At 46.8% G+C, this 13,222-nt stretch overlaps 2 protein-coding genes across 8 annotated transcripts in view; one reads left to right on the plus strand and one right to left on the minus strand.

Annotated features, from left to right (window-relative positions):
- LOC144151479 (uncharacterized) overlaps window positions 1-13,222 on the minus strand; it is a 248,397-nt gene that overhangs the window by 209,796 nt on the left and 25,379 nt on the right. The gene's annotated exons all lie outside the window — the stretch shown is intronic.
- Window positions 12,687-13,222, plus strand: part of LOC144151481 (uncharacterized) — a 71,436-nt gene continuing 70,900 nt past the window's right edge. For both annotated transcript variants that reach the window (XM_077682539.1, XM_077682540.1), the window contains exon 1: window positions 12,687-12,985. In XM_077682539.1, the coding sequence (XP_077538665.1) occupies window positions 12,913-12,985 (73 nt within the window). In that variant the 5' untranslated portion in view covers window positions 12,687-12,912. The remainder of the gene's footprint in view (window positions 12,986-13,222) is intronic.

The following is a 13,222-nucleotide window of genomic DNA, read 5'->3' on the forward strand; positions in this document are numbered from 1 at the left end:
CGTCCCAAACACTACCTACCACCTAGTCTGGGAATGCCCCTACGCGCCAAACCCCCTCCCTTTCCCATCCCCTGAGCAGTGGGAGCGCGAGCTGGCCAGCTCACGGTGCGAGGACCAAGAACGCCTCATCACTCGCGCCCAAGCAGCTGCGCTAGCTCGCGGCTATCTGGACTGAGAAAGCCACCCACTTTTATGCTCATTAAATGTTTTCCAATCCAATCCATCTTTGTCTCGTCCGCTCCTGCGCTCTGAAGACCAAGCTTCCTAATCAATTTCAATCAATCAATCAATCAATCAATCAATCAATCAATCAATCAATCAATCAATCAATCAATCAATCAATCAATCAATCAATCAATCAATCAATCAAATTCAACCAATCAATCAATCAATTAATCAATCAAATCAATCAATGAACGCTTTTATTTCAAGCATGAGTAAAAAATATTTGCAAACTGCGTCGACGCACAGAAAAAGGCTAGCGTGGGTCCAACTTAAGACCCACAACTGAAAGATGAAATTTTTTGTTTTACAGGCCTCAGCGCATCTGGCAACAACGCTTTGTGATCAGAATAATAACCCAGTTTTTAAAAACACCGCGTCATCCAGGCCATACCATTGACCGCTCACGCGGTTTTCGAACCTTTCTTTTTTCTTCCCTTGGCTTGGCCGCCTCCATAAGCGGGATGAGCTCCGAGTAAGTTACTCAGCGAGAAATCTTCTGTCTAATCTGGCGAGAATTGCGTCGGACTAGGGTGCAGGAAGTACAATACGAACATGCCGCCTCGCAGCGCGCTCGGATGGTACATCACTGTGGCTAACTGAACCGATTCGCAGAAGCACGGGGCTCCAACGAGATCTCACACACACAAAAAAAAAAAAACCTTACCACCTCTTCCTAAAGAACGTTGAGAGGAACGCGGAAGCTTTCTCACATCAAAACTATGTCAAAAGTGTGTTATAACGTTCGCTATAAGTACTTCAACCTTCGCTGAAAGCGCGTCCAATCGATCGTCAAATCTCCAAAGAATCAAATCGCAAACGAAGAACGAACCGATGCGACGATTTTCGCGCACTAAGTAAACGCTTATGCGAAAGGTGTAAACGCATACCAATACGCGGTTTATGAGATAAAGCTATAGTACCGTACTCCTCCATGATCGAGGCGTGTGTGTCCTTATCTAGAACCCTTCCTTTTTCGTGGCGTTCGAGTAACCGTTTTGACACAATAGAAGACTGGGTTCCCGCATGCACCGCGTGTCCACAGGTGTTATCAGAGCGTTTCGGTCGACCAACTGGTCTATAGCAAAATGCATAGCTTTCCGACAGTACACCATTCGTCCCATTAGGGCAACTTCCCATTTGAAAACGCCATCTCTGATTTGACCTAACACAATGATCGAATTGTGTTCTAAATATCGCTATACCACAGCGAAGATCACATTTGACCGCCAAATAGTGTCGTGAAGGTACTACGGCGAAAAATCCAAAAATTGAAAAAAGTGGTCTAGCTTCACTCTGGGTTGCAAAAACAAATTTCTAAGGGACATATTGACGCGTGCAGTTGACTGTCAACGAATACAAATGGCTCAGGGATTAGGCAGGACGCTGCGTGGACCGGTGTTTGTGTTACAACGCAGTCTTCCCAGAAACCCGCAACTGGATCAGGCTCCCTCCCCGGAAGAATCTTGTATCGTTTCTGCCAGCCCACGCTTCGCTTCAGACCAGATAAGATAGCCGTGTGCGCCGTTGCAGGGGAAAAACTAACAACACAGCCACATACGCTCCGCGGAAATGGGGTGCGATGCTTGTCCATCGCCCAAATATCATTGTCAGACATAATGACTGGTTTCTTGAGTACATTGGGACCGCAAAGTGGTGAAGGGCGCGGTCGTAAGGTTCAACGAAAAATTCAACTGAAAATCAACCGAAGGTGCGACGAGGCTTTCCTTTACATTATTTGAACGTTCTAGACATCCCCCGTAATTTTTTCCAGACAACAAAGTGTTATAACGAACACAAGCGACACAATCGAAAAGCACACACAGATAAACAAACATAAAAATAGTGTATAAGAGTGTACGAGAATGGAATTAACATTACCGACATATTATGCGACGTGAATAAGCATTGTACCCCATTAATCGAGATGTCAGAAATCTGCAAGAAAGACTGAATTGAAAGCCCTAATGAAAACATGTCAACTGTTCAAATTAACGACTAACAACCGCGATCTTACGAAAACTTTCAGCTTTCAAAATGCAGAAAAACGAACCCTCAATGAAATGCTTACATTGATAGAGAAGCCTAACCCATTTTGTATAGCGTGCGTTAACACAAGACAGTCCTAATATGCAAACTACTAACCGCTCATCAGACAGCGTTGTTTCCTACAAAACATGGAAAACGGACGATGGAACACGTTGAAGCTTTCCGATAGCCTATTGTAGAAGTGCTGAAGTGCGTGACAGGGTGTTCCTGTTAACTTCGTGAGTTAGTATGCGCTCGCGTTGTGTTCTTCTCGCGCCCAGTAAAGTGGGCGCTGTTCCACCACAAAGAATGTATACCAACTAGCCAATGCAGATCTCGAACTTGTAGCATCCTTGCTAACGCCTCGGGCGGGGAAGGTGAGCGGCCTAGACACCATGAAATTGCCTTTCGGTGCTCTTGCATGAATAGCACTCTTCAGGTCTGTACAAACAATGACGCTTTGTATGAATTTGTGCCGGAACTGAAAGTAAACCTCGGTACTGAGGCAATGTAACGGGTGAATTACAAACAGGCTGAAAGAAATCATTACGGAATAATCCCGCCCCTTCGCTGCAGCGCATCTATGTTTTACTAAGGTCAGAAACTGTGTTTCTATTGCCTCAATGAGTTCTGCCTTGTACCGGCATTTTCTGCTGCACGAAATCGATGCATATTTTAATAACCCAATGTACGGTGAGGTATAGAGCTGAAAGAATGGGTCTGGATAGTTTCTGTCTTTCGGGATTCGGCACAGATGATTGAAGCTTGCGCAAAACCTGACGTTAACCAGATTAGTATGACCTGGAAAGGTTAGCTTGGCGCAAAAAAAAAAAAAAACTGCCATTTTAATTATTCTCCACGTGTACCATAGATTAAATTGGTATAATTTGTTTTACGCGTATATGGTGGCACTCTGAGTTCTGCTCAAGTTTAATTGTTTCCGCTTTTTAACAATGGAGCAGTCCGATAACCCGCGAGGACACGTTGAGGCTGTGCGCAAACCTGAGATGCAATTTTTTCTAATTTACAATGTCTCGTCGTATTAGATGACCGCGACAAGTCACTGGCTAAAAAGAGGTGCAATTTTTTTAACAGTCGAATTAAGTTTTTTAAACACGTAAACGCTGTGTGAAAGGAGAGGAGGGAAAAAGTAAAAGCTTAACTTTTTAATTACGTTCACAGGGTTAGCAAAAGCAATGTTTAATTAATTTGCTTTCATAACCAGTGGATATTTTTACCCATCAAATACGGTGATAACCTCTTCCTGCATCTGCCCCGAGGCAGACGTGTATAGTTAGTGTCTCGTAACTCGAAACCCTATCACCAACGTACTGGTAGATTTTACTATGATGAATGGCAGAGGATAACTCATTAAAATAATGATTAAAACAGAGCCCACAAAATTCAGCCCCAAATAATTAATACATAATATTTAATTATAATTAGCGTAGGTACGCGCAGGCTTTCAGTCTTAGAAAATGATGAAAATGTAAGGCATAGTAACAAAGCATGATTTCTTTACCGCAGGGTATGTTTTCTTAACGGCCTTCTTGTAGACGTCAGCCATTCTTGCGACAACAGCTCTTATGCCAGTGCTTCTGACGTAGTTTGCGTATATTTCGAGCGAAATGTCCCAACATTGAGCTAATGCAAGTTAATTTCTTCGAACACGTCATCATTTTCTTTAAGCGCTTTTTTTTGTGGAAGGATGACAGCAGAGTACTGCTTAACCTTTCCTCGCTACTTACATGCTACAGCCTTGCAACACCCACGTACGTTCTCGACAAATTTCAAACAACATTTTTTTCATCTTTCTGCCACACACTCTACTTAAATCGATCCACGTGCAGATCCTAATTTCCTCTTGTCACCTCCACTGTCCAATGTGCTATTCAGCCTCTCCCCCCCCCCCCCCCCCCCCCCAAAAAAAAAAATGAGTAATAATATGCCCGCCCCACTCGGTACATCTTTCTTAAATTTTTCTCCCCTGCCATCTCTTTCATTCCCTGCACACCCCTTCCCCAGTGTCGAGTAGCAATTCGGGCTCTAAGCCTTGATAACCTCTTGGTATTTCCGTTTGGGTTTCTCTCTCTCCCTCTCTCTCTCTCTCTCTCTCTCTCTCTCTCTCTCTCTCTCTCTCTCTCTCTCTCTCTCTCTCTCTCTCTCTCATCTCTTCCAGTGAAGGTCTAAGCTAAAGGTAGGGAGAAGGACTTGAGTTAAAATTAACATGGGCAAGTAAAGCATTGAAGGGTAAAAATAATATTTACTACAGCAGCTGACCAACTTTTCAGAAACCAGTATTTCTGACTGCCCGATAATTAAGTCGTGCGGGCAGGCCTAGGATTCTCCAGTAAAATGTCTGATTTCTCCGAAACAATTAGCCAGAGCGCTCGATTTTTACGGCCTTCGCTCGTGGACAGTAAAGCACGAGTTACCACTCATGTGCATGCATTAAGTGCGAGAATACTGTTACGAGAGAAAAAAAAAGAACACAAACGAAAGCGATAGTGTTTCTTCCACTATAAAGACGAGTATGCTGCCCCCATTCCACCCGCCTTCAATTCCACTCCAACAGCTTTGCTACATAAATAGTATCGAAATCACCGTGCACCTTCGGGTTTCACAAAGAAGCGGCATATTTACTTTTCGGGCACGTTTATCTGTCCCAAAAGGGACAGACAGCGATGGGGATGATTGTTTTGCCTACAATCGGTGAAAACTGACACAACTGTCACATAACGTCCGTTGCTTTAAAAAAATCACGCCATATCCACGGAATGAATGATTATAAGTGGGGCGAAGCTCGAGAGGGGGAGATCATCGGTAACCGTAACTCTCCCGTGAAAGTTCGCCCTTACATCATTAAGAAAGACATAAGACTGTGTGCGTACATTGTACAAATCAACTTTTATTTTCGGAGTCAATGCTCCCAGGCCCAGACCTGGTGAAAGACCCCGCGCCATCGAGGACTACCCCGCACCTCCACCACAATTTGTCACGTAGGATGGGACGCAACGGTAAAGAAAGAACTTTTATTTAGGGCGAACTTGTGCCCGAACAAGACGAGAGGAAACGAGCAAAGGTCCTTGCGTCTCGTTCGATCTCCGAGAACGACTGCGTGCGTTCGTGGCGTGATCTTTTGCGTGATCTCCCCCTCGCAGTGCACGTGCGCTCGCGCCTCCGTTGGCGAACACAGACAAGCTCGCGCTCCCGGTGCCGAGTTTGCGCTGCCGGTTGCAGCCGGTTCTTGCGCGTGCAACGCGGCCCACTTTGCGACATCTCCGAAAGCATGCGGCGGTCACGTACCACGAGACACAAGGGATGGACAGACCCATGACCTAAGGAGCTTCGCCCCTAAAAAGGAACATTAATGGTACATGCCGGTAGATTAGTAGTTTGGAACGATATTGCCGCTATGTACTTTGTGTTCGAGTGTCCTTTCAACAGCTTTTTGGCCGGGCGGGTGAATAGGGTGGTAGTCAGACAGCCCAAAGTTTTTGTGTATAGGTACCTAAGCATTACTACCGTCGCTATAAAACCGGGCCATCTCCACTAACGTGAAACCTGGGGAGGTGCGAAGCATGCAGTGTATAACTGTATTCAAAGATTGTTAGCCTCTCTCTTGCCACACGGCGCGCGCTGATATACCGACATCCCAATTACGAATACGGAAGAGAAGTGAAATTCTAAGCGGAGAACTTCAAATTTTGAAGTTAAAGCGAGTACGGGGCGAATTAGAAGCAAGCAAGCAAGCGCAAACGAAAAACGAGTGTACCCGGTGTGTTCTTTTAGTACGCGTAATGCTCTAGCGCGAGGCGTTGGAAAGTGAGCGTCCCAGTGTTTTAGTACCGTGACCACGGGAAAATAGGACGAACGACGACGACGACGACGACATGAGACGCCGACAGACCGATTACGTAAGCTGCTTCGCCCCTAAAAGGGAGTGAACAGCGTTACGTAGTGTAATGGACATCCTCTACCGACGACGAAGACGGGTGGAGCAGGTGTTGCTCGAGCTGGGATGGCCGCATTGTAAATAGAGTGAATCGCTTGTGTAAATAGATCGCTTCAGCATCGTCCACGGCTCTGTCATCCGTCCTGCCACAACGTAACAAAATAAAAAAAAACCATGTTTAATTTTTTTCTCCTGTTCAAAAAGAGCGTTACCCTGTGCAAAAAAAAAAAAGTAGACAAAATCCGCGGGGCATCCGAACAATCAGGGAACATTGTGTTTTGGGGGAATACGAAGAGCGCGGTAGGTGTGTCTTCTTTGTCCCTTCCCCTCCGCCCCACCCCCCCACCTCCAGCTTCCTGATCCACGCTTAATCCTGCTAAATAAGAAGATGGCTCCAAAGAAGATCCGACTCCAAGATTAACCTATTTTATCGCTACTTCCTCGAAAGCAGCCAAATTCGAAATTCGAAGCAGCCAAATTGAATTCAAAAGCGAACAAAAAGCCGCTTTCGAATTAATTGGGTAGCGGACTAAAATTGGAGGTTTAGCGCAGTAAAGACCAACACGCTGACCGAACGGGAGAGGCGCCAAACCTTCTGTTGCAGTCATGAACCAACTAGCCCAGCAACACGTTTTATGGGTGCGACATTCCGTTTCGCGGTAATCGCAGGAAAAGCACTTCCGGCACGATGCGGAACTGTAACTAAATGTGGTGGCAGACTCCTCCCAGCTTTTATACCGAGCGAAAAGATGCTGAAACACCCTTGTTTACGGAAAAGATGAGTACACCTGATCTGAGGGAGCATTTTTCCAATAAAAATATCCCGGAAATAAAGGTACATCGCTGGGGCTGAAACACACGATGTAAACATTAGAAGCGAAGCCGCTACCAGCTAGGACACGGAAGTCACATTCAGTTCATTAAAACTTTGTTGAGGGCTTAGAGGTACAAACTTGGGTGGATACCTCTTTCCAGATCCCCAGAAGCTTGGTGCCCCAGCCCAGGCCCTTCGATCAGCTGGCGCTGGTCTTCCAAAGCCTCGCTGGCAAGAGTCGCCTCCCAAGTCTCTAGTGAATGAGGTGTGGCATTGTTTCCGGCTTGCCATATAACGGGACAGTTCGATGCAGTGTGGAAGAGGATGGATTTCTCGTTGCATTTTAAACAGTCCTCACCCAATCTGTCTGGGAACATAAGCGCCAGTCTTGATTTGTGTGGGAATGTGTTTTATTTATTTATTCTTATTTACAAAATACTGCAGGCCTTTTTGAGGCCCAAGCAGGAGTGGGGTACAGATACAATATTCTGATACACATTAACATTGCAAGCAAAAAGTAAAGAATAACTAATAAAAGCAGCACAAGGGAAAAAAGCAAGGGTATAGTAAAGCCGAGGTTTGGCATACAAGGGATGCATGAAAAACATGAAGAACAGGAAAAAAAAAGACCATTTATGTTAGTTTGTATTCTTATCAGTGTTTGTGCATCGTGGGTGTTTATTGCCATGTGAGGAGCGGGTATCGTTCTCCTTTCAAGTCTTTTTCTTTTGAGACGTTCTCCGTAGGATTCGTATGGTGGACGGGCGTAGGAGTGGTCCTCGTCGCTGCGGTTCGTAAGGCTTCTCGCAAGGCTGTCAGCGCTCCCATTTCCCTGCAAGCCTTCGTGTGCAGGGTATACCATGTAATGTTGTGTACACGGTTCAGCTCCCTTGGGATGATGTGTTTGGGGCCGATGGGTATTACCCTTGCAGGGATGCTTTTGATGGCTCTTGTCGAGTCCGTGATGATGTCTAAGCTTCTGTCATTTGCTTCTCCCCATCTGATAGCCACGACAATAGCACTGGTTTCGGTTCGTCAGTGTCTTGTCTTGTAAGCGTGGCGTAGTCTATGAGGAAGCCTTTCGATTCGACAGACAACTTCTGCAATGGAAAAGCCGTGTTATCCTTGACTTGCGTCAGTGTAGACAGTGTTTACGTGATTTTTTAACTGTCTTCTTAGAGAATCGGTTCTTTCTGTTCTCATTTTTTGATGGGTGTTTTCTTCATGTGTTTGGGTATAGGAAGTGTTCTTATTCCCTTGCTTTTGTTGGGTAACAGTTCTGCCGTTCTGTTCAAGAATTCTTTGTCTACTGGGGAGCCAATGTTTGATAGAATTGCTCGACGTGTGTGGGTTTTCAGTAGTAGTCCTTTCGGGTTTTTAAACCCTGCATCCCTTATTTCTTCGAATGTGTTACACACTCCGAGATAGCAAAGTTCATTTTAGCAGTTTATCAAGATGGCGGCCACTTTTAAACCGAACTACTAGATGGCGCTATGTGCAACAGGAGTGCCAGCCCTGAACTGACTTGGAAATTTGAAGTCGTTTGTTTGGTAGTGGACAGCTCAGAAACAAATTGCATGGTGTTTTTTAATCGCCGAAGGTATACCCCATGCAAGAATACGCTCCGTAGTGCACGCGTAGGCGGAGAATTAAATTTAGCCATCCTACATACATGCTTTATAGCCACCGGCAGAAGCTCTCACGCGCGGGCACTTTTCTGTTTCGCCTTTACCAAAAAAGTATTACAAACTTCGCAAAGAAAAATTAAACCCCTTTGGACGTTCGCCGAATCTCGAGGACGTTTTCTCCAAGGTAACGAATTTCTGAGCGGTGCGTTCCCTCTCTGTCCCCTTCGCATTTCGGCCTTTTTTTCATCTACTCTATTCGAACTCTGTATAGCTATATGAATATGTAAAAACAAAATAGGAAAACTAAACAAGAAAATGACAATAAAACGATGTTTGACCAGAGGCTATCTTCCTTTTTATGTTTTTATTTTATTCAAGGCGCATGACACACCCCGAAAATATTTCCGGCTACGCCACTGCCAAGCTAAGTCATGCGTCTCCCCGGAAATGGCAAGCGCAACAAGAGCGTGGTCCTAAATAAATTTCATTTTCAATTGTACAATGGCAGTAGTGGCCTTCCCGTTACTTACATACGTACGGGTAGATTGTCGGTACAATGACACCTTCTTAGATGCAATGCGCTACTTCTGCTTTAGGATTATCATGCGATCATTTCATACGCGGAATATTCATCCGTCCAAGAAGCCGTTGAGCTAGAGGCGGAAGAAGCAGCAAAAACAAGAACGCATCCAGCTCGTCTGGTAAAGTGGTCGGTCGCCTCCAAGCACACATTAGGCATGAAAGGGATGGAAAAGCAGAAACGCTCGTGCAGATGTCGACGGCCTTACACCAAAGGATGCGTGGACACCAGGAAGCTGAATTGTTCCAGCGAAGCAATGGGTTTGACTTTACGTGAAGGTGGTATGTGTAAAAATGGTTGACTGCAATTGCACTGACGGAAGAACAACACAGAAAAGGCAGTAAATCATACAGATAAACGCGAAGTAGACTATCCTACATAACGGAAGATTACGTGGTGGGTTCAAGATAGAAAAATGGTGTGAAAAATACAAAAGTGATACTAGAAATATAAATAAGGCTTTCATGGCCACACATCATTTAAACCTTAGCATTGAGTCACTGGTATGAGACAGTTCTTTTCGAACCCTAGCCTTCTTTTTTCGCCCTATGTTCCAGTTTCAGTAGAGATTTATAATACAACCACAGAATACCAGCCAGAAAAGCTGAATACAGCAGACATCGTACACGCCTTCTTCCCAAGAAATGCCACCCAGCATGACGGCGTGATGACCAAGCTCACATGCACGCCCCCTCCCCTCCTGTTGAACGCGATGCACAAGGCGCGCCTGTTCCGGGTGGGCGCCTCAGATGTCTTCTCTCCTTTCTTCATGTGTGTGTGCATTCGCGTCTATCGTGGCTCCTTCACCAAAGGTCAAAAAGCGAGTACGTCATGCAGCTGAAGGCGACCAGACGTTTCTGCACCCCGATGAGGGCCCACCAAAGAGAAAGATACCGTTCCCCGCACACTCGGCACGTCCGGAGACATTTCACTTCTCTCGACGCCGCCGTTGGCCCACGCGGTCTTGGGCTGCCTGAGACGCCTTCTCTGCACGTTGTTTGTGTGCGGTACCGCTGTGTACATACATGGGCTGTGGTGCTCGCCACAAGCGCTGTCATTGCATGTTCCTCATCCGTTCAGGGTAAAGGCTTGAGAAAGCGTGGGTTGGCAGCTGTGCAACCACCGCTCAGCGGTGTCACACAGTGAGAGAAACAACGCCGTCGTCCATTCATTTCAATGCAGGAGGGAAAGTGTTTAAGTAGAACTGAAGCCGAGCGGAATCCGAAATGAAAACAAAGTTGCTCATATGGTCTGACCCATCAGGAGCCTGCTTTGTAGATTCTCAATGGTTTCCACCGATTCTCACTGATTTTCAATTATCTCTACTTCATAACTTTCCCTGTAGATCTCAGATTTCCCCTGTATGCAGGCCTGTTTGATGTCCACTGTGAAATTGTGATCTCTTGTCGGAAGGTGCACCTGCAGAGGCACCAGGTGTCGTAGGTCACCAGTGGTTGCGGATGTCATGGGGTGCATATCAGGAGAGTCGCAGAGCAGTGAGCCGTCGTCCCCTTCTGGAAATGCCCGGTAGATGAGGTCGTGGCCTGTGGAATGTGCCACCTCATTTCAATGAAGGAATTTCTTGAGAAAGAATGATCATTACGAGAGTAGTGAGGGATACATTATGAGTAAGGCTACGGGTTTTCGGATTCATCCGAAAAAATCCGACAAACACTCGGCTGTTGAAATTTTGGACATTTCGGATTTGTCCGACAAATACCCATTTTAGAGAACGCGGTGGGAAAAAATGACGATCGAAGTTTGGACCTGAGGATATCCGATAAGTTGTCGGTACAACCGGCCGTTCTCCCATTTCGGCGGTAACTACGAATGGCCACCGGTCCCCCAAGGAGGCCCTCCTGTCCTCTTTCAAGGCCAGTACACCCGTCAAAACAAGGGTTAGCTACCCAGACCTGGTTATGTATAAAAAGTTTCTGCGGCATCACTTACCGTAACATGTCTGCTTTTTCGCTAATTTTGCATTTCTAAGGTTGGGTGCACATTTACAATCCTTTATAAGAGACGAAAACTGTGGCATTGTCTCCCTCTTTATTTGAACGGCATATTCTCGACAGCGGTCATTTATACATCGGTCGGTTTGGCCGATATAAACTTTACCAAAGGTCTACAGCATCTCGTAGTCCACGCCTATCGCACACTTAACGAAGGGCTTGCCATAGATGTGGTCACATTTTTGTGCAGATAATGTTTTCGCGATTTCTAATATTTAAAACAGGCCGATATAAAATCGGAATTTCGGAGAATCGGGCAATTACAAGTTTTAAACTCCGAAAAACGTTGAAATTTTGCTAAAAAATGAGCTCCGATAAACACTCCCCGAATTTAACCAAAAATAGGCTCCTAAATCCCGGAGCCCTGATTATGAGCCAAAGCACCGGTAGGAAACTTCTGAGCCTGTTAGTATGGCACGATCTGGGACCACCTGTTCTTTTTTTTTAATGCGAAAGCGTCATATTCCTCACCAAATGCGAAAAGTCACCGTCGTCGTCGTCGGCGTCAACACGAAAGGCACCAAAAGTCACGTGACCCCAGCGGCTTGAACTGTGCAGTGGAGGAGCGCGGGGTGCTCTGGCGCCCTTGCTTGGAGATCCCGTACGCTGATTGCGGCTCGGCGTGCGCGCCAGTGTTGTTCGGTGATAGTAGAGCGCGAGCGCCCAACAGGCAATTGCGCAGTGGAGGAGCTTGGTGGCGCTCTGGCGCCATTGCTCGACTTTCGTATTTTCCCAAATAAGCAGCCAAAAGGCTTCTGCTGAATTGTTTGCCAACTGAGCCACGTAACGTGCGGGCGGCGCTCACTTATTATAGCACTTTGTATTTACTGTTGTTGCCTTGGGGAGGCTGTTGGGAATGGGACGAGGCTGAGGGGGCCTCTTGTTTACCGTTTTTTGCGACCAACCATGACTAGCCACTTCTTTTTTGCCTCCTTCAAGGTTAATCGACTGCATTGCATCTCGTGCTGCTATCGGCTGCGAGCAAACGTTTCCTCGTCTCTGGCTTTTCTCAACGGTATTTACTATCGGCGTTCTTACAACTCGCATTTCTGCTGACTACGCGAGTTAAGAGAACTTTCTCGCCGTTAATTTCTTCCCTCTTATTTACAGCGAACAAACCGCAACAACAACGTCTGCTTCCAGCACAAGGAACTGCTTTATTTACCCGCTCACCCCGCGTGAGAAAGAGAGAGAGAGAGAGAGAAGGAAACAAAAATACCGGGTCCGCCAAACCGCGTATGGATGATGCCCGCGCCGCTCCCTCGGCACAGACAACCGCGGGCTCGGACGCCGTCTACTCGTCGCCGCTTCATTCATATTTTTTCTGCTTCTCTCCTCCGTCTCGGCGCGGCCAATGCAGTGGAAAGAGGGAGAGGAAGGCTGGGTGGAGAGGGAGAGAGAGAGAACGCGCCCTCGCGGCGCCCGGCCCCGCAGTCGAAGCCGCCGCGCCGTGGTAGTAGGCTGCGGGCGGGACGCCGGTGCAGATGCGGCCACACGTCGGCGATTGCGCTCCGGAACGCCGTACAGAGAGAACTCCGAGCGGTGTGTGTGTGGTGCCCATAGGCGGCGGAGGTTCTCTGCTGCTTCCGCGAGGAGGAAGAGGAGAACCGTGCGAACTGCGGGCGTGGAATACTGCTTCTAGGGGACAGGAGTGAACCCGGGTTCACGGATGGATGCCGCCGGAGGGACTCGCGAAGCGACCCGCGGTTCCTTCTGAAGAAATTTTCTCAAGGACAACTGTTCCAGGTGGGGGCCTCTTCGCTAACCGTTTTGACGTTTAGAAGGGTAGCAGGGGAACTTACCTTATTAAACCATTTAGCTAACATGAGAGTTGCACATCGGGAGGCTTGCCATAGGACCGGGAAGATTCTCAAATTGGGTAGGACGTCTATACAGAAAGACGAAAAGTATATGTAAATAACTAAGTCTAGGACCCTCATCTGGCGCCGTTGGAAGCGATTGTGAGCCTGCGGCTGTGTACTC

Source organism: Haemaphysalis longicornis, unplaced genomic scaffold (genome assembly GCF_048455015.1).
Source record: "Haemaphysalis longicornis isolate Haplotype H1 unplaced genomic scaffold, Haemaphysalis longicornis Haplotype H1 scaffold_9, whole genome shotgun sequence".
NCBI classification, from domain to species: Eukaryota; Metazoa; Arthropoda; class Arachnida; order Ixodida; family Ixodidae; genus Haemaphysalis; species Haemaphysalis longicornis.